Source organism: Mesoplodon mirus (assembly GCF_964341445.2).
Source record: "Mesoplodon mirus genome assembly, chromosome: 5".
Lineage (NCBI taxonomy): Eukaryota > Metazoa > Chordata > Mammalia > Artiodactyla > Ziphiidae > Mesoplodon > Mesoplodon mirus.
In genome coordinates this window covers 104,248,917-104,270,789 of record NC_138980.1, presented here as the reverse complement: position 1 = coordinate 104,270,789, position 21,873 = coordinate 104,248,917, and the positions used below count along the sequence as shown (strand labels likewise).

Below are 21,873 nucleotides of genomic sequence, written 5' to 3'. Positions count from 1 at the left end.
TCCCCTGCACCGGCAGGCGGACTCTCAACCACTGCGCCACCAGGGAAGCCCTCACACTGGTTCCTTTTGATGAAGGATATGACCTCCAATTCACCAGTCACCTCCCCTAAACAAATGTCTTATACCTGGACAGCTTCATTCATTTATGTTGTTTGGCCCTTATGGCTCCTTTTCTCACTTATACTCCAATTAAGACAAAATTTTAAAAATCTCTTTATAGCTTTCAAAATATTTTGGTAAAATGAATTCCATTTTATCCTCACCACCAAAAAATGTCCTTGGAGGCACGTATAGGGAGACTTTATAAACTGTTTTCAGAGAAGACAACCCTCCTAAGGTCCCAGCTTTAAGGAGACAATTCTGTAGTCAAATACTAAGTTCCAGTCCCAATCCCAGCACCCTGTCCAGAGGGCCTGTATCCTTCCAAATATCCTGCGTTGCCCTGTTTGCTCAGAGCTTACTGCTGACTTTGAGTTCCGTTCTGTTCCTGGCGCATCAAAGTTTTCTCTAAAGTTCAGCTGCACATCTACTTTTTTTTCCTTTGCTCTATATTATTTAGCATTTTCATGTGTTTGTGGGTAGGAAGTGCTTCAGAGTGAGAGTCTATGTTAGCTCAGCCCAGCCTATAACAGAATTGCAAGACCTCTTTTCTCTATACTCAACTTTCCACTCTTATCAGTCCTTTGGACTAAAGAAAACACTACTACCTATACTGAGTACTTGAAAATGATGTACTCTCAAGTGAATAAACAAAGATTCTTCTATGTTACAGGAAAAACATGCTTTTTTATCACAGGAATTGGAAACTAGCCTGCAATGGAACATAAAGATAGAATGAATAAAATAATGACCTTCTAAGAAAGTGGCAGCAATGGACAGCTGCTTTCCTTACCACCAGATCGCCAACATAAGAAACTGGCCCTGATAAATCTTGGAATAGATTGAAAAGTCAAAAGAAAGTAATACTGAAGTGGGTGTAGAAGTACTGAGGAGGAATGAAAAGAACATCTCAAAACAGTAGCACTAATGAAGAAGAAAAAAACACTGTGTATTTAAACATCATATGTAAATTAGACTACCTTTATCAAAGGTTTAAATCGACGATTTAATTTAAAAAATGTATCCATTTGTTTACTTCTTTCCTTCCTAATATGTAAAGATTTTCTTTCTAATATATCACATTTCCGTAATTTTTCTTTCCTTTTTTTAAACTGTTAGAATTTAGATGAATTAGACTCTGGGGAGGAGGAGGGGAAGAGAAGTTATAGGGTACATTGATAAAAGGTAAACTGATTTTACACAGATATTATAATAGAGGCTTGTGTACCTGACAATTACAGTAATAATTTAGTTATTATATTACAATAAATAGAACTGTATTTGCAATCAAAGAACTGTACTTATTGTTCTAAAGAACAAGCATAATGCACTAAATTCTCACTTTGCGCCTTGCTCCCTCCTCCTGTTGTGGCTTCTCCCGTTGCGGAGCACAGGCTTCCGGACGTGCAGGCTCAGCGGCCATGGCTCACGGGCCCAGCCGCTCCGCGGCATGTGGGATCTTCCCAGACTGGGGCACGAACCCATGTCCCCTGCATCGGCAGGTGGACTCTCAATGACTGCGCCACCAGGGAAGCCCTTTGAGGGAGTTTTTGAAAGAATTTTTTGACAGACATTTGTGGGGAAATTCGGGACTAACTTGATGGTGTTCTGAAATTCAAATGACTTATTTTCTCCTTGCCTCCTAGCCCTTTTGTCTCATTATATGTATATATTTACACCCATTAGATAAGCCTCAGGTTTCTACCACATGGAAATAATAAACATACTTAAGGATTACTGTGAAGATTTTAAAAAATGTAAAGCATATTATCTGACATATACTAGGAGCTCAATATTAATAGCTATTAGAATTTTAAAAATTGATTTTTTCCCCTGAGTTCAAGATCAGAATCATTACTTCAAAATTTGTGTTAGGTGTTCTTTGGACTGTCATAATTATAAGTATAAATATATAAAATGTGTATGAGTAAAACCTGTAGAAATACTAACATTTTCAAAACAAACTAATAAAAAAAGGAAGACATGGTGATTACTAATTGGTGCTATGTGCCAAACACTGGCTTCTCATCTAATCCTTTCATTTTCATATAATAAACAAATAAACAAACTGAGGTTCAGAGAAGGCTAAGTGAAGAAAACAAATACTAATATTATGAAGAACTGAAAGAAAATTCAGAAAAATGAAAGCCACTAATTTCTTAGGATGATAGGAGTGATTTTTTAATATCCCTTTATGTTGTGCCATATGAATGTTGTCTACTTGCCCCTCCCCACTCACCCAGTATCCACTGTGCTTGCCCTTTGGTATTACATAACTGGCACTCCAGTTTTAAATGGCACATGCCCACACAGCTGAAGATTAGATTTCCCAGCATCTCTTTCAGCTAGGTGTGGCCATGTGAACAGGTTTTGGCCAATGGATTATGGCTAGAAGTGATGTGAAATTTCTACATCTTAGCCTTAAACATTAACTGGCTTGCCTTAAATCCTCCCCATTCCCATTTTCTTCCTGTTGACTGAAGATGGCAACCACTGGAGCAATAGAAGCCACATGTTACAGATAACAAAGCTGTCCTACTAGCCAGAGTACCTGGATAACCTCAAGAGGTAGAGCTCACTTACCTGATAATGAAAAGAAGTAACTATTTTTGAGACCCTGTGTTTTGAGGACTCTAGTATATATGGCACCTTAATTGGTTCTCTAACTGATATGCTATAATAATGTTTTAGCAATAAACACTTTTGAAATAACAAGTTGTATACATATGTAATTTCATACATATGTAATTCGTTTGCTCATCTCTTCAACTAACAAATATTGAACAAGAGTTTCTAGCAGGGACAAAATGCCATGGGAAAAGTAAAACTTGTGAGAATCAATGATATAAGGATGATGATAAAAAAAAGGAAAAAAAGATATAAGGATGGATCGGTTGTTGACTGAGGAACCGGAGGTAGGGCAAGTGAAATTAGGCACAAGGCTCATGGAGGGAGTAATTTTAGAGCTGGGTATTGGTGTATTCCCCACACTTTCCCTCTAGAAAACACTTCTTCTCTGAGGCAACTGATAAAACTTCTCACTCTTTAAGATTACTCAAAAATATCCTATCCTTCACGTAACTTTCTCCAATTTCTCTAGGGACAGGTCATTGTTCCAGCCCATGTGTTCACAATATTTTGCTCGTATGTTACTAATAATTCCTTCACAATATTACAAATTATGCTTATACATGTATCTCTCTTCTAACTACATCCTGGAATTCATTAAGTTGGGGCCTTTAGTTATTTTTATAGACCATTATCCACTTCAACAGGGCTAGAGAAACAATATGGAAATTAGCAGGTATTGAGTACTTACAATTAAAAAAAAAACAAATTAGTGGTCAAAGGCAATGGCTTTTAAACTTTTTGGATCATGACTTAAATAATAAATACATTTTATATCATGATGTAGTATACACATGCACACATGAAACGTAACAAAAGTTTGATGAAGTAATACTCTACAAAAGGAACACTATTAGTTTACATTATTCTCTTTCATTAAAAAAAATTCAGTTATGGTCCTCTAAGGTGTTGCAACTCACTATTTAAAATATATTAGCATAGAAGCAGTCACTTAGAAAATGAGAAGGGTTCAGCTAGATGATAACTAAGATCAGATCACCTTCAAATTCTATAAAGTTACATTGTATTAAAATTTGTTATCCTATCTTTCACTACAGGCTATAAAGTAACTATCAAAGGTTTGAGAAAATCTGGAAAGTATTCATCCTCATGGGTCTGAAAACCAGTTACTGCCTTTGTTAGGAACTAAAGAACACACACAGCAGCTCCTTTTAGCATTCTAAATTACCAATCCAATGCAAAATTCTATCATAAACTCTTCTTAAAGTACAGTATTATTCTTAAAGTCTCTAACTGAATAAATGAGAATAAAACTGCTAGAAATAGATGCTAAGAAAGGTAACATTTAGCAAGACTAATTTCAAAGATGATTGGGTTTAGTCATGCTGAATCTGAGGTAAAGACAGTAAACTCAAAAGTTTCTCTAATAAGCATTCAGGGAATCAGATGAGAAATAAGGACTATGTATACATACACTTCAAAGTCACTTAACAAGTTTCATAAAACATGTATGAAATTTGTTATAATATCAATGATATGATAAAACCCTCTAATTCTATTATTTATAATTATAACAAGTAGGCAAAATTTAACGTTTATATTTTTTCCCCATTAGTATTACCTATCACGCGGAAGTCTAACACGTGTAGAAATTATATGTTTCAAAACAATCCACAAAGTAATTGAGGGGAGGAGTAGTAGGTAGGACTTACAGATTAAACTAGATTGAACATGAGATGAAATATGTTGAAACTAGATGATGTATACATGAGGGTTCACTTTATTATTGTCACTACTTTTGCATATGTTTGAAATTATCCACAATTTTAAAATTAGCACAAAGAATAAAATAAATGTCTACATTTAAAAGTTCAATCTTTAAAAGATAAATCATTTGATTAATTTGCTTTTTTAAAAAGGTTTTTAAAATACTTATATGCTTTTAAATTACTTTAATGAATACTCTCACAAGAAAACAAAGTTCCCAGCACTATACATTTTACTTTCTAACAAAATTATTTGTAATTTGGTATTTCATCACAGTCTGCAGATACCCATGAGAGTGTGCTGCACATAAGAACCTTCATCTACTGTGTCATTTAGTGGAAAAAAAAAGTGAAATGATCAATGTAGTACAGTATGACTGAGATAAAACTACTGCACACTAGGTCAAACCTTTGGTATAAAATACATGCTAAAACTGGAATAAGGAGATTATTTACATTTTCAGCTCTCATGTACCCCTAATTGTAATTCTTTTCTTACAAAATTTCCTTTCAGATCAAACTTCTTCCTTTTATTAATGTAATTCAGGATTTAGTAATTTAGAACTGGAAATACTGTAGTATTTGCATCAGATGGCAATCATCATATTATAATCTACCTCAAGCACAAAAACAAGAACAGCTTTCTTTGAGGGAATTTAGACTAACGCCACTCTTTTCCAATGGCCCCAATCCTTTACATAAAAACTCTTCAGCATAATGTATTGCCTTCTAACATCATTTTTCTTCAGTATAAAAAATTATTCTTTGCTTTTTGCCTAAGCCTGTCAAAACGCCTCACCACCATAAAAGCCACATTACAAGGACTTTTAACATGCGTAAAATTTAAGGCTACCAGAGGTTTTAAATGATCTCTCAAAAACAAACAAAAGCACAAAATTTCATTCTGATATTGGGTTTGATACAGAGATTAACCATCTGTCTTATGATCAAACTTCCTTGTCTCCTACCTTTGAACTGCTGCACACTGTATCTCTCTGTATTTACCATACCTACCTGATACTCAGACATTAAACGTTTAGGTCTGTCTCTTTCTTGATTTTAAGTTTTAGAGAATAACCTCAAATTTTAGCATCTTATGATATTCATCACATAGTAGTTGCTCAATCATCTAAATAACCATCTGAGGACAGAGAAGTGTATTTCTAAAAGCAGTAACAGGAGAGATGTGAAACAGCTAATGGGAATGGTTTTCATTTAGAAAACTGCTCCCCACTATTTTTGTGCCTTATGCCACAGCTCTGATAGATACTGTAGACAGTGGATCCCATAAGCCAGTACTGTTTAGCCAGAACTTTGTGTGTCTCTGTATTTTAACCTCAATAACTGAAACCTCAATCTATCCACACCAAAGAAACTTTCAAATTCAGTTTAACATTTATTTAAAGTTGACTTCTAAGCAGTCACCTCATATCACAATGACAAATAATATACTCCTAATTATAAACAGCAATTTTCTCAGTCATTAATACATAAGAACTTAATTCTGGTACAAGAGATTCCTAGAGTCTCTCTCTGAAACCAGTGGGTCTGACCAGTCCATTCACATGGGTAATATATTCTCCCGTGGGTATCTCTTAATACATATAGTGTTTATTCAGCTATGCTTTCTTTTTTCCTCCTTCCTCCACCTAGGACTAAACATACAAAAACTTCAGCGTGACACTAAACAAACCTCAGGGTAAAGAACTGTGAAACTAAGATGTCCAACACATTCTCTGCAATAGGGAACTTGTACTTCTTTTACTGGGGGACTATGAATCCCGTGAAAACCTTCTTCTCCATCATGTTTCTCGATATACACCATTTGTTCTTCTTTTCTTTCCAAACCACATCATTTCTCATCATTAAGATTACAAAAGTTCAAAAGCTCGATGAAGACTTCCCATATAGCCCATTACCTCACTCCAGTAATTTGCCCAATTCCATTTTCTTTCACCTCACCTGAATGCCTATATGACCCCATGAGTTTGAGTACAGTCACTTGATTGTGTATTTAAACTTGGCTATTCCATTATCACCTCTAGATCAAAGTAATCTTTGTGCAACTTAATTTATAATTTCAAAACATGGCAAGATACTGAATGACTCCAGGTAAATAGTTTCATATATATGCATATAAATTTAATATGCCTATAAATTTCCTTGGGAATTTTGTTAAAATGCAAATTCTGATTCAGTAGATCTGGGACACAGAGGGCAAGTTTTAGGGTAAAGGAATCATTCTGTACAGTACTGGGGTGGAGAATAAATGATTCTATGCATTTGTCAAAACCCATGAAACTGTATATCACAGAGTAAATGTAATATATGTAAGTTTAAAACATAAACCCATGTGACTGAGGATCCCAGGATAGAATGCAAACTAGATTCATAGATATATGAATCTAACTATTACAAATTTATGACATAACCACACTGAAGGGGATGAGGGGAAGAAAGCTACCTTGAGTAACTTTGGAAATCAGTGTTCTGACTAGAAACCATAAGGCTAAATACAATAGGAACTGTACACTGTACATAAACACTGTATTTTAGTTGGTAAATCTGTTTCTTCTGGGAGTATAGCCTAAAAATTCTGAAACTACTTTACTTGTATACTGAGGTTGGAGTGCATGCATAGTGGATGGCAGATGGTGGGAGCCAGGTTTCTCTCTATTAGAGATGGAAGTTATGAAGGTACAAGAAAGGAAGATTAGGATGAATCCTGTAGTATAGGATTATAATTGGAGACAACAGTACTAACTCATGTTTACCCTAATATGTACACAGATGGGGGCTTCCCTGGTGGCACAGTGGTTAAGAATCTGCCTGCCAATGCAGGGGACATGGGTCCGGGAAGATCCCACATGCCGTGGAGCAACTAAGCCCGTGAGCCACAAAAACTGAGCCTGCGCTCTAGAGCCCGTGAGCCCATGCCACCACTCACCATATCCCTTGAAAGTGGGCTAGACATAGTGACTTACTTCCAAAGAGTACAGTATGGAAAGAGAAAAACAGTAACTTTATAGTGGAGAAACCTGGCAAATACTATCTTGGTCAAATGATAAAGGTTAACGTCCTCAGTCATGTCAAGTGGATATTCTGCTCCCCATATCATGTGACCAGTAGAGCACTTCATCTCTGTGATACTCTTTCTAAAAACTGATAACTGATAACCCTAGTTTATCCTAGCAAAAAAAATCAGACAAATCCAAATTGGGGGACGTTTTATAGGATACCTGGCCAGTACTTCTCAAGACTGTTAAAGAAATTAAGGAAAGACTTAGAAACTCTCACAGATCAGAGGACCCTGGGGAGAGTTAACAACTGAATGCAACATGGTACCCTGGACTGAATCCTGGAATAGAAAGAGGGCATTAATGGAAAAACAATAAAATCCAAGTAAAATTTGAAATTTGGTTAATAGTTGTTTGGGTTTTTTTTAAGATGTTTAAAAAGGCTATAAATCTGGTTTCCCCTTCTGGAGAATTGGAAACATAGTACTAAATACATCACAGGAATTTTGGAAGGAATAGCTACAATAAATTAATGTAATGCACCATGTACACCATGGCTCAGTCAGAGTAAGAGCTCAATAATTACTGGTTGCCATTATTACTGAGAAATGAAATGTACCCAGCTTCTTGCTTGCATGGCCTATGACACAGTTCTCTGGGGGGTTCCCAGAAAATAAAAAGCATGTGTAATAACGTCAATAACAACAAGTAGCAAGGTGGTGAATGACTCCATGCAAACAGCTTCATATATAATGCATATGAATTTATTATGAATATATATCACTTGGGAATCTTGTTAGAAAGAAGATTCTGATTCAGGAGGTCTGGCGTGAGGTCCAAGGTTGAACATTACAAACAAGCTCCCAGGTGATGCCAATGCTGCTAGACCAAGTACCACAGCTGGAGCTATAACTTTTCTACTTCTGTAATGTTTTTAAATTTTTCATAAAAAATACAAAAAAAAAAGTTTTCTGAATCAAACTTTATGTCTTCGCCACAAATACTCATATTTTTAAACAGAACTGTACCAGCTATAACCCACAAGTCATCAATATCTTAAATAAGCAGACTTAATCAGTATAAAAAAGGGGCAACTATACATTAATATTTGCCCCCACATTATCTCACGCCTGTGAAGATAAAAATAATGTCTTTGAAAGTCAAATCACATACAATTCTCTTATCTTTACCAATTAAAAATTAGTCTAAATACATTACAGTAATCTAGATTAACCACAATTTTCAAAAGTCCCGGGAAAATTTTAATTCTGTGAATTCTGTTTGGAGAGAGTAACCTATTACCAAAGCTCCTGATTCACAGTTTATTGAGTTTTCAAAGCATAAAAAATGATCTTAATAAGTGATCTGAGATTCAGTAGCATGTACAAGATATTTGAGGAAAGAAAAAACTAGTAGGAAAAGATGAAGAAAGTACACACTGAATCAAGAAATAGGGATTAACAAAATAATGAGATGTAAAACAGTCATACTTTCCTACAATTAATGACATCACAGTTAATTTTAAAAACCAGTTTCTTTAACTCAATGATTTCTAGCCATTCTGGCTTTGTGATTTCACATTTTCCTGTCTTCCTTAAAATGCTTCTTTGCAAAAACTTTTGAAATTTAAGAATAAATTGAACCTTTTTAAAAACACTCTGAGGACTTCCCTGGTGGCGCAGTGGTTAGAATCCGCCTGCCAATGCAGAAGACATGGGTTCGATCCCTGGTCTGGAAAGATCCCACATGCCACGGAGCAACTAAGCCCGTGAACCACAAGTGTTGAGCCTGTGCTCTAGAGCCCATGTGCCACAACTACTGAACCCATGCGCCACAACTACTGAAGCCCGCACGCCTATATATAGCCTATGCCCCGCAACAAGAGAAGACACCGCAATGAGAAGCCTGCACACTACAATGAAGAGTAGCCCCCACTCACCGCAACTAGAGAAAGCCCGTGCGCAGCAACGAAGACCCAATACAGCCAAAAATAAAAATTAATTAATTAATTTAAAAAACTCTGAGATAACATCAAAGTAAGCTCAGGAAATACCATTCTATTGCCTTTAAAAAATGTTCAAATTCATTTAATAAAAGAAACTGATTTTGATGGTAAGAAATCTTGCTGGTATGTGTATACATAAAAGCAATGTTTCCAAAAATGGTATACCATAGAAGCCTTTGATAGGATACTAACAGATATATGGTGAAATATGCAGCCCTGTCTTCAAATTAACTTTGATTTGGCGTTCCTTAAATTTAACAGGTCATTTCGACTATCTGGCTTTTTTCTCAAAGCCTTTAAAAGTGTTTTAGTGACTCTGAATTTCTAAAAATGAGATTTTCATTTAGAACATTTCCATTGATCATATTTCCTGCTCACTGCCTACTCAAAACACTTCAAAAATTGAGACCCAAAGATTCTTGAAGCATAAAACAATTAAAATATTTTCAGTAAGCCAAGGAAATTTAATTTCAACAGTTCCTCTAAGTAAATATAAAATTTACACACACATATATTTAAAACATATTTGTAAGTATATTAGGTCAAGCACTGTTAATGCTATAAAAAGCTATAATATATCAAGGAAAAGAATTCTTTTAGGGACTTCCCTGGTGGTCCAGTGGTTAACAGTCCACCTCCCAGTGCAGGGGACATGGGTTCGATACGTGTCAGGGAACTACGGTCCCACATGCCACAGGGCAACTAAGCCTGTGTGCCACAACTACTGAGCCCGTGCACCACAACTAGAGAGCCTGTGCCAGAACTACTGAGTCCATGCACTCTAGAGCCCGCATGTCACAACCAGAGAGAAGCCCTCGTACCGCAATGAAGATCCCACATACCGTGACTAAGACCCGATGCAGCCAAATAAATAAATTAAAAAAAAATTTTTTTAATTCTTTTAGAACCAGGTCAATATAGCTCAGTTGCCAGCTCTAGATCAAGTCTAAGTAGGTAAGACTGTTATAACACATCACCAAAATTTCCTTCACTCTGTAATAATTTTTCATAAGCGTACTATATAGACTAATCAAAGCAATTAAAATAAATGGTCAAATTTACATGGACAAATTTGCATTATTGAAAATTTAATCTACAGGCAAGCAGAGAAATTACTTCTGAGTATTAAGCATTTATCAATCATCCAAAAATTAGTAAAATGTAATCATGTATTTCTGGTCTTTACCCACAAATCTATTTCTGGAGCAAATCATCATTCAAGTTAACTTTAAAATAAAAAATGTCTAACCAGGCTTTGAAAAACTTCATTACAAATAACAACAGAAATCTACACAGCTGGGAACTGATGCTTTGAAATCTTCCAATAGTATCTTCAGAAAGCTTAACTTCAGTTATATAATAAACTTTGTGCTAGCTTGAAACTGAGGTACAGGTGCATCCTGACACATGTTTCTTACTAAATAAGTTTCAAAATTGTCAGTTATAACATAGCCAAAGAGACATTCTCCTGTGTATTCTTCTTCCTTGCTATTAATGGCTATGGAAAGGTTTTCACATCAGAAGAATCAAAACAGACAGTTTAGAGTAGAAAGCTAATCATACCAACTAAAAATGCCAAATGACTTCTTGCTTAATTCTACTTCATTTCATAAATTTCCATGAAGGAAAAAAAGGAAATCTGAAGCAAAAATATATGTAAAAATTCTAGCCAATAACAATCAAATTCTACAGCATATATCAATTTTAAAAACAAGCATAGGGCTTCCCTGGGGGCCCAGTGGTTAAGAATCCACCTGCCAATGCAGGGGACACGGGTTCAATCCCTGGCCCGGGAAGGTCCCATATGCCACGGAGCAACTAAGCCTGTGCACCATAACTACTGAGCCCGCACTCTAGAGCACGCTAGCCACAACTACTGAGCCCACACGCCACAACTACTGAAGCCCAGGCGCCTAGAGCCCGTGCTCTGCAACAAGAGAAGCCACAGCTGTGAGAAGCCTGCGCACTGCAAGGAAGAGTAGCCCCCGCTTGCCACAACTAGAGAAAGCCAACGAAGACCCAACACAGCCAAAAAAATTAATTAATTAAAAAAAGATGTGTGCTTTATTAAAATAAAAAGCATATTTCTCCCCTCATCACTCTATATTAATATTCATGGTTATGGTGACTTTTGGTTTTTGCAAGAAAATCCCTGTATCTATAAAGTTCACCTCACTCTTTTAACTAGGCACAATCTCCCTTCTCTGTACTGCCTTGTTATGAAAGCTTCTGGTATGGGGGCACTGAGGCTTAGTAACTACGGTAGAGCAAAGGAAAAGGACAGCGTAACAGCAGAAAGGAAGAAACTGAAAGGAAAACAGAAGCAGGTCTCCCTTCTTCAGATAAACACCAAGGCAGTTGCAAGAACTAGATAACCTGACAGCCACAATTCTAAGAAGTACATAAAACCTAAATGGTAGAGATAATGACTCAGAGTAATTAGAGAATATACATTGCATTTATTTAAAATGAGTATGCATTGTAAAAGATTCAAGTAAATTTGATTTCACAGGGTTTAATTTTTTTCATCTCTACTATATCAAATTTGATTTACGACTCCCCTTTGCTTTACATATGGCAGCAAAATACATAAAAGATTACTGGAAAAGGTAAGGGGTCAGAATATAACAGCATGTGATCTCTCTACATGCTCAACCAGAAGATTTACTCTCAAGAGTCTTATTTCCTATTTCGTGGGTAGTTAGGCTCCTGCGTTTCCCATAGATATTTCTACCTATTAACCATTTCATTGTTCACTAATGAACAAGAGAATGTGGACAATGTGACTCTCCTATTCACTTACTCCAGTCAATATACCTGCAGAGATTGGAATCAAAGCTGAAATTCAAAGGTCTTCTAGTTTAGCCCTTCAACTTTGGCACTTCCAGTTAAACTCTGTTGTTAAATACTTTGTATATTAAGTAGTAGGATGAAACTTCAAAATCATTTAATTCAACTCTCCTTATTTTACAGTTCAGAAGTCATTAAGAGAACTAGTTAGTGCAGAGACAGGTCAACTCAGGTTTTGTAACTCCTACACCAATACTTGTTCTACTAAATCATTTTGCTTCCCATAACTGCTCCTTGTTTTCTATGATGTTCTTGTTATCCAAACAGTCTGCCTGTGAAACTGATAAACTAAAGTATACCTAGCATAACCAGAAAATCCCAAGCCTCAGGTCAAATACATATCCCACTGCTTCATTTTCTATCCAACATTTTCCTGAAGCCCTCTTAACTGCCAAAACTCTCCTGTTCCTTGTCCTTCACATTTCTCCATCACTGTAATTAATGTTTCAGTTATGTAATATTCTATGTTATATAAAATATGATGCTAATTATAATAATATAGAGTGCTCATTATATCAGGAACTATTTTAAGACCTTTACAGGTAGCATTTCATTTAATCCTCAACTTTAAATAATACTATAATCCCCATTTTATAAATATAAAAATCAAAGTCTCAGAGGTTAAAAAGTTTTCCCTAATTCACACAGCTAATAAGAACAACTGGGTAAGTAATCAGGCAGTCTGACCCCAATGTCCATATTCCTGACCTCTCTATATGATAAGCGTATATAACTACATGGGATTGCATTATTAACGTGGCTGGTAACTTAAAACTGGGGGGCTACAGAAGAATTTTAAAAGTCTTTGTATTTGAAGAAGTTTCTTACACATTAAAATAGCTTAACATGGCTTACTCCCATAAACCATATCTTCTTTGCAAAGACATGGCCCACGTAAGAACTCTTAACTCAGTCATATATAATTAAAACTCAAATTTGAAAAGGTAATGGGGGAAAAAAGTGTTGCAGCAATACTCTAACAAATGTCCAGATCAGCAGTGTCCAAAAGAACCTTTGCCATGATAGAAATTTTTCTCTATTCATCACGGTAGCCACTAGCCACATGTGACTATTCGGCACTTGAAATGTGTCTAATGTGACTGAGTACTGAATTTTGAATATTTTGCAATTTTAACTAATGTAAATTTAAATAGCCACATGTGGCTACTAACTACTACACTGGACAGCACAGCACAGGTATAGAAGACAAAATGCCAGAAAAAAATGAGTAAAGAAATTCTTATTGCCTTTATTTGGAGAGTGCAGTAACAGTCAAATCAATTTAAATGTTTTTCTTTACTTGCTCTAGTTTCAATTATTAACCCAAACAATATAAACCTCCAAAGAGATTTAAGTATCCCAAACTTTCTATATTTAAATTTCTCTTTGTGCATCTCAATGGAAAAAAATAATTAAACTCTGTATTTTCAACAAAGCTTTATTTATTAGAAACTTTTTAATGTTTGGAGAGCTAACAGTGAATCTGAATCTGAAAACTCTGCCACCTATTAGAAAAACTAAAAAGAGTCACATAAGTTTTCAACTGTTTTCATAATAAAAACTTGATAATAAAGTACTTACCTTGACTCTCCACTACTGTTTCTAACACTTTCTTCATCACTGTGTCCATTCATTGTAAATATCAAGAAGTTTTAAAATAAAATATAAATCTTCCCAGTTTAAAAGATGAATATAAATACTGACTCCTCTTTGAATATCAAAAATTCACAGATGAATTTTCTTCAACATTCACAGGTTTCCTGGGACCCTTTTGACTCACCTAAAAAAAAGAAAAATTAAGAAAGTGAGAAAATTTCCTGTAGACAAAAATAAATAATTCTATTTGGAACTTATACAAATCTATCTAGGCCAGTTAGATTAGAGGTGGTAAGGAAGGGGTAGGGGTCTTTTTCTCAAAATACCTAGGCTTCTATTAACTACATTCTTGACTACTTACTAGAATTTAGCACACCACTGCTTATTTTTGACAGAAAAAAATTAAAATATTTGTGGAGTGATAGAACTTTTAGACTAATTGCAACCGTGTGTATATACCACACAATACAGACAAAAAACTAAAGCAAAATGGTAGTATATAACATATACATACGTTCCAAGAATAGAAAATAGAGTCTTATTAGATACTTGGCCAAACAAATGAATTAAGGAGGAAAAAGGTTACCTTAACCAAGCACTAATTCCTATCACGAAGGACTTCGTATACCAGAGCAAGGGGAAGTGTTGAAAATGCTCACATGAGAAGAGGAGAGTAAAAGTGTATCATATAATCTTAGCCAAAAAAATGTACAGGTCAAAATAAATGTATCCTTTCACAGGTAAACCAATAGCGCAGTTTTAAGTTTAAATAATACAGTATATATATCCAGTTTGGACATGCACAGATTCCTCTGGGGGAAAAAGATAACAGAATATACACTATGATCTTTTAAGTAAGGGGTTTGGGGCAGAAATCATGGACCAAGACACAACATTTCCACCTTTCAACATATCAGCACAACACTGGAGAGTCACCTACAAGCCACCCACTAATAAACAAAGGAGATCTCTGGCAGGGGAGGGAGAGGAAGAAGCGGGGGAAGGAGACGTCAGATCCTTCCCCAGCCAGAAAGTACCGAGACAGACGACTGAGAGCAGAGCTGTCCTCCGACCTCAGCAAAGAGAATTTACTCCTACGATTATTTCCATTCCACAAAAAAAGGGGGGGGGGGGAATAGGCTGCTGCCAACTTAATCATAGCAAACTCTGCATCTAGATCGGGATTTTAATTCTCCAAAAACTACAGTCCAGTAGACTTAGCAAGAACTGTTATCTAAAAATTATTTCACGCAACATTTATTCCTAATGTTAAATATTAATTCCAACTAGCCAAAGAGATTAACTATTAAACAATTAGATCTTAAAAATCTAGGTACTCTAACAAACTGCCTCTCCCGAAAGTCTCTCTTCATTGAGAAAGTTCACTCCTCTTTTCGTTCTTTCCTTTTCACCTCCCTTTCGCCCCTCAAAATGGCTTTCTCTGTAGTTTGTAACTTCCTTTCTCCTCATTTTCCTTCTCAGAGTTAAGTGCTCTTTCTGAGCCCCTTCTTACAACCGTAAGTTTTGAAGCTCCAAGCACCCGTAGCTCTCTCCTGCCTTTCACGCGTCTTAACAATGATTCTTCCCTAAGTCGTTAAACCTCTTCAATTCGCCTTTTCTTTGCCCCGTCTTTTATCAGTTGCTTTCCTCCTGCTAAGTTTTCAAGCGGTTCTCGAAAGGAGGTTGGAAACCTTCCTCCCCCGTCCGTCGCAGCTTCGCTCCAATCAGCCTGCCACCCGGACGCACCCCCCCCCCATCCCTCCCAGGGCCTCCATCCCGGTCCCGGAGTCTCCCTTCCCGCCTCAAACTTCCTACAGACCCAACCCGCGCCCTCCCGGGCTCGCCCGGGCTGCTGCCCCCTCCCCCTCCCCCTCCCCGCCGCTCCCCACGTGCTGGGAGCCCGGGTGGCGGCGGGACCCACGCACCGGCCAAGCGCACCGCTCGCGTCTCGCAGCTTTCCCCTCGCGGCCCGGCCGGCCCCAGGCCGAGGAAGCCCGGGCTCGACCGCCAGCTGCACGCCCGTCCGGAGAGAGGATGCGCTCTTCAGCGCCGGCCTGCTCTCGCCACTCACACGCCCCCTGAGCGGCGAGCCCATCCGCCGCCGCCGGCCCTCTCAGACCGCCCCGGCCTATGCCCGGCGCCCGGCCGCTGGGCCGCCGCCCGGGCACCGCGCCGCCCCCGCCCTCCGCCTGGCCAGCTCCCGTCCTCCCCGCCACATCCTGACCCGCCCGCCGACCCCTTTCTTACCGGCGGGCGTGCAGGCTTCGCGGGGCGGAGAGAGCCAACTCGATCGGCGGCCTCCCCTGTGCCCGGGCCCGCGGTCTCCGCCGCCGAGAGTCCTCGGGCTCCGGGCGTTTCGGGGTAAGCAGGAGTCCGTGAGGGCGAGGGGGAAGGGGAAGGACGCGGAGGAGAAGGGGAAGCCCCGGCCCACGGCTCCAACGCGCTATCCCCTGCGGAGCGGATCCAACAATCAATACATTATTAAAGCACCAACGGCGAGGTCAGCAAAAGCAAGAAGTAACGAGTCGTCGTCTTCACCGCGGCCGCGCGCGCGCTCCCGCTCCCGCCGCTTATCGGCTCCCGGCAGCCGCCATGACGCCGAGAGAGCGAGCGCAACCGTCTCCGCCGTAGGCGCCTCCGCCGCCGCCGCCGCCGCCACAGAGGTAGCCGTCGCCTCCGCCTCCCGCGCGACGTAAGCTTCTCGGCTCACTCCCCTTCCCCACTGGGCGCGAGGCGGGCAAGCGGGCGCGCGCACGCCGAACTCCACCAACTGTCGCGCGGACAGTGGGAGGGGCTACGTTGTGGAGTCGTGGGGCGTAGGAAGAAAACGATTGGTGCTGTGGCGGGGCGGAGGGCGAGTGCGCGCACGCGCATTGATGGGAACGCGCACGCCGGCCGCGCAGAGGCTGCTGGACTCTGGCTACCGTTGTGGGCCGTTGAGCCTTGCTCGGGCTCCCTCCCTTAGCGGCCCGGAGTAGAATTCCGGGAAGTGGGAGCTGCAGGCTCGCTCCTTGCGGGTATGGACGCTACTGTCACTCGGGACGGTTGCGTAAGGACGTCACGACCGAGAGCCCGAGAAGGAACTAGGGAAACAGGGAGGTGGGGAGTATTGAGGACTGATGGGGCTTGGGGAGCCGCGGAAGGGCTGTGTTGGATAAGCCGAGGGGGCGGGGTCGAACGTGGGGTCGGTAGCCCAGGCCTCGGCCCCGCGCCGGGTCTGAGCGCCTGTCTGGAGAGGCGGGGAGGGGGATGCTGCGTCACACCAGGCAGCCTGGGAACCCAACTGTTGGGCCACTGTGGTCACCTCCCGCCTCCTCCTACGCTTAGGCGACCTGAGACAAAGGCTCCCTAAGGGAGGTGCGAGCCGGGCACCTGAGGAGGCGGAGAGAAAACAGAGACCGAGTTGTTGACACCCTGTGACCCTTATTGATTCATTTGTGGGTAGCCCGTGACCGGTTCAGGAAAAAAACACGTAGAACGTTTCCAGGTCGCTTCCTGAAGGGCTGATGGAGGGTGCGGTGCCAAATCACTACAAAAAATGCAACGCGAGAGACGTTAGTAACTGTCGCAGGTTAACGTACTGCAATTTAGTTGACGGTTTCTTTCATAACTGTAACTGCGGGCCTCAATTACAACCTTTTAGATCTGTCCAAAGAAACACTATCTTTTCAAGAACGGGAGTGTTCCGCTTCTCTCCTTTAAACCATTTTTTAAAGTCAGAATTATTTTACACTTCATCATTTTTCTCTTCCACAGATCAGTCTTGAGTCAGCCCAGGTTAATGATAATTTCTGAAACTTTCTAATCCCATTCTTCAGTTATTTGATCTGATGTAAAGGACTGCCTTCCAAGTCAAATGAGTTTGAATGCGGTAGCTTCATTCCCAAAATAATTATTTTCACATGTGGGAAATATTCAAGTTTTAGTCTAATGTCTGTTTAAACAGTTTGTTCCGAGCCCTCAAAAAGATCTCCAAACATAACACCAAATACGTATTTATTATATGGAAAGGTATACTTACCCTTGGGGAGTAGGGGAAGGCAAACAGGTAGACACAGTCTCTCGAAAACTATGTGTATGTCTGTGGTCAATGAATAGTGAAACAAAATGAAACACCACCATAGTTTGCAAAATGATCTATGCTCAGCCTCTTTTTTTATCCTAGTTATTAACTAGCTATAATTCTGGGTTGTGAGGAATAAAAAGATCACTCAAATATCCATCTCTGAAGTCCTTAGAAACTAAGTGCTAATTTTTAATACTGTGCTTTAAAATTATGATAAGGTGCCTTGATAATAGGAACTTCCTGTTCCTCGGACTAATTATTTCTTGGATTATTAGAGTGGTAAGTAAAAAATAAAAACCCGAGGAAAACATGGCAGGTAAAGAATTTTGTAATCAGAAGTGTGATTCAGATAATAAAGACTTCAATTATAACCATATTGCATTTTGTTACCTCACCAAAAAATGATTACTGTATTGACTTAATGTTTTATATGTTTTTTGAAAGCACCTTTTTAAACTGAGTTGCTGTTTGGTTGTGATATGCTACGTATAATTTTGAGACACTTTTTTTGCAGACAAAAAAAAAACTTGCCAAATTTGTAATAATGTATTGAACCTTGGAGACTTATATTTCTTGTAAAATTATAATATACTTTATGACTTCACAGGATTTTAGAATGACTATTGAGACTGTGGAGAAATACAAGGTAAGTGGAAAACTGAAAAATCTTACCAGTTCAGTTTTTTAAAAGTCAGTTGATAAATAAGACAAAAATATTTTTTGACCATATTTTATCTGCATAGTTAAATTCTCAGTTTCACTTTGTTTAAACAAACTGTATGTCTACTTTTTGAAAAGTCTACTGAAAACAATAGACAAACAGTAAATAATCTGAACACATGAATAGCAAAAATCCCTGAAAATTAACATCAACCAGGAGGTCTTTATTACTATCTGATTTTCCATTTGGGAAATTTCATATTCTTTGGAAAGAATATTACTTTTACAAAATCTGGGACAGCACTTTATAGGTTCTTAATTCTGACATGCTCTACTAGGACTAGTTACCAATGGGTATCCTTAGGTGGGAATAGGTTGAAAACCACTTACCCAGAATTGTGAGATGTGCAGCATAAAGACAGTAACAACTCTTGCTTTTCTGTTAACATTTTGGATGCCAAGTTAGGATTTTAATTCCATAATTATGTTCTTGTTGCCTAGAGGATTTGTATACAAAAAGCTGCTAAAACAATCAGGACAGTGTTAAAATACTCTAGAATCTCAATCTATGACATCATTTCCCGGGTTTTTGCCAAACAGAGAAAGAGTCCTGCAAATATGATAGTTAAATTTACAAAGTCTGCTATAAACAGAACCCATGAAATCCCAAGTCACCTTATAGTGAAAATTTACTGTACATTTTCTATTTTCTTGATCTTAAAAATTATAGGAGAGTAGCTGTGGTTCCCAGTGTTGGTCAGGGACAGGAGTCAGTCACCTTGGAAGGTTTTTCCTAATTACACATGCTGGACACTCCCTTTCTGAAATGCACAATTTCTAGGTTCTAAGCAGTGTTTGGAAAAACTAGATTGTTCTGATAACCACCAACAGCTCGTCCACCTTGTTTATGGCCACTGTATTTGGAGATTTTTACTGATAAATTCTTAAATCATAGTAAGTAAAATTTCAAATATAAAGCTCTTAGAGATGATACTAAGAAGCAACTGTGTATAAAATCTAATAGGAAAAAATAAAAATAAAAAACTATAGAGCAAAAAATATATATCTAATAGGTATTGAAGTGGATACAAAGATTCCACTTAAAAATTAAGTGTGCAGATGGGGAAGAATGTTGTTTAAGTAGCTAACCTCAAAATATCAGATTGGTGCCTTGATGCTGTATCATTCCTTCCTCTCCCCCAAATCCTTTGTTTACTGTCCACTTTACCTCATGTATGTTGTCTTCAGCCTTTCTCCTTAATCCCCACTACTTTGTTTACTTAGGTTCTATTCCCTACACTTTTCCCTCCAGGTCACCCTATAGGCTTCCTTCAGATTTGAAATCTAGTGATATCACTCCTCTGCTTCAAATACATATGTTTAAGTGTACCACATATATTTGCATACATAATATTTTAATTACTTCATTCACAATCTGATTCCACCATTGCATCCCATCATTCCTAGCAGACACTTGACACTCCAGCCATACATTTCTCCAGGTCATTGGGAATGTATCAGTATCACTGTAAATGGATATAGTCCATCTGTCTTATGAATCATTTTATTTTAGGTGTAAGTAAATCAATAGCTGTTGAGTACACTGACAAATTGTGCCAAAACCTTACGAGACATGTCATGCAGCTCTCTCATTTCCCTTTTAGGAAATTTTGTATTCTGCAAATGCAGCATATCGTTATAGTGTAATAAAGCATTTGTTTCCGTATTACGTTGTGAGCTCCTTGAGCAGACTCTGTTTCCCATTGCATTATATCCACATTTATTCAATACATTGCATACCAGGCATTCTACAGGGGTGGGGGAGGGAGGGTTATAATAGAGCAAACACAGACACGTTCAAGAGTTCAAGTCTAGTGCAAGAAACAATCACACTTGGAAATCATAACTGAGAAAAATGGTATGAAGAAACATATAGTGCCGTGAGAATTCATAGTTCAGAACCCTAGTCCCAAAAGTCTCCCTAAAAGAAGTGACATCTGAGAACTGAGAATTTTTTTTGAATTTTATTTTTTTATACAGCAGGTTCTTATTTATCTATTTTATACACATCAGTATATACATGTCGATCCCAATCTCCCAATTCATCCCACTGCACCCCCCACCCCCGCTTTCCCCACTTGGTGTCCATACGTTTGTACTCTACATCTGTGTCTCTATTTCTGCCCTGCAAACCATGAGAACTAAGAATTTAACATGGATTAGATAAAAGGGAAGTGAAGAGCTTCATAACAGGTAAACGGTAACAACATGGCAAAAATTCGGGGGCCAGAGAGATAATATCATCTTACATCCCGGTTTGCCAAGGATAGGTCTTTTTTTACTTTCAGAAGTGTTCTGGTTTGGATGATAAATTACATTGTCACTCTATAAGGGACTAAAAGAAGTACAGTACTGCTGGAGCAACAACTGAGGAAGATGAAGCTGCATGGTGGCCAGACCATTCAGGACCCAAGGCCAGGTAAAGAAGTAGGTTCTTTGCCTGGAATAAAGGGAAACCTTTGACAGATTTTAAATTGGGTGGTAATGATGAGATTTACAAATTGAAAATTTTAACTGTAAATTCCTAAAATGGATTAAAGGTGGGTCAAAGTTGACACAAAATTCTTGAATTAGGAGGCTAAAAGATTAGAAATAACTTTAATGAACCAGGGTAGTAGTATGGAAGTAGAGAGAGTAGATTTGGAAGGAAATGTCCATAGGATTTGTTGATGCAGTTGGATTCAGGTTTAGGAGAAGGAGGGAAGCTGTACATACAATGGAATGGAACTGAATGGTAATATGTTTGGAAATGGGTAGGTGTGAAAATGATAGATTTAGTTTAGAATTTAGAGTTTCTCATGTCATTGAGTCATCCAAGAAGCTTTTGGATAGAAGTCTGGACCTGAGAAGGGAGATCTAGACTGAAAATAAAAACTGTTAAGTGTGTAGGGGGAAATTAAAATCTTTAGTATATGTGAAATAGGCTTGGAAGACAGCCTAGGAGTGTACAGTGAAGAAATTCAATTAATTTTTGGCTAGGTAGAGGAAGATTAGCTGGATAAAGAGTTGCGATATCAGAAGGGTGTTGTGCAATAGAGGAGAAAGGTCTGAGTGCTTCAAGGAAGGAGTGGTGAATAGTGTCCAGTGCTATGGTGAAATAAGGCCTGAATAATAGCCACTGGATTTAGTAACATGACGGTCATCAGTTACCTTAGCAAGAACTAT

General features: G+C 38.6%; 1 protein-coding gene across 3 annotated transcripts in view; it reads right to left on the bottom strand.

Moving 5' to 3' along the window:
* The window catches only part of CHD1 (chromodomain helicase DNA binding protein 1), a 78,204-nt gene extending 59,643 nt beyond the window's left edge, over positions 1-18,561 (bottom strand). The window contains exons 1-2 of one of the 3 annotated variants that reach the window (XM_082623631.1): positions 16,170-18,561; positions 13,908-14,106 (exon numbers count right to left, since the gene is read on the bottom strand). In XM_082623631.1, coding sequence (XP_082479757.1) covers positions 13,908-13,960 — 53 coding nt within the window. In that variant the 5' untranslated portion in view covers positions 13,961-14,106; positions 16,170-18,561. The remainder of the gene's footprint in view (positions 1-13,907; positions 14,107-16,169) is intronic. The other 2 variants (XM_082623633.1, XM_082623632.1) reach the window with 2 other exon arrangements.
* Between the last annotated feature and the right edge of the window lie 3,312 nt (positions 18,562-21,873).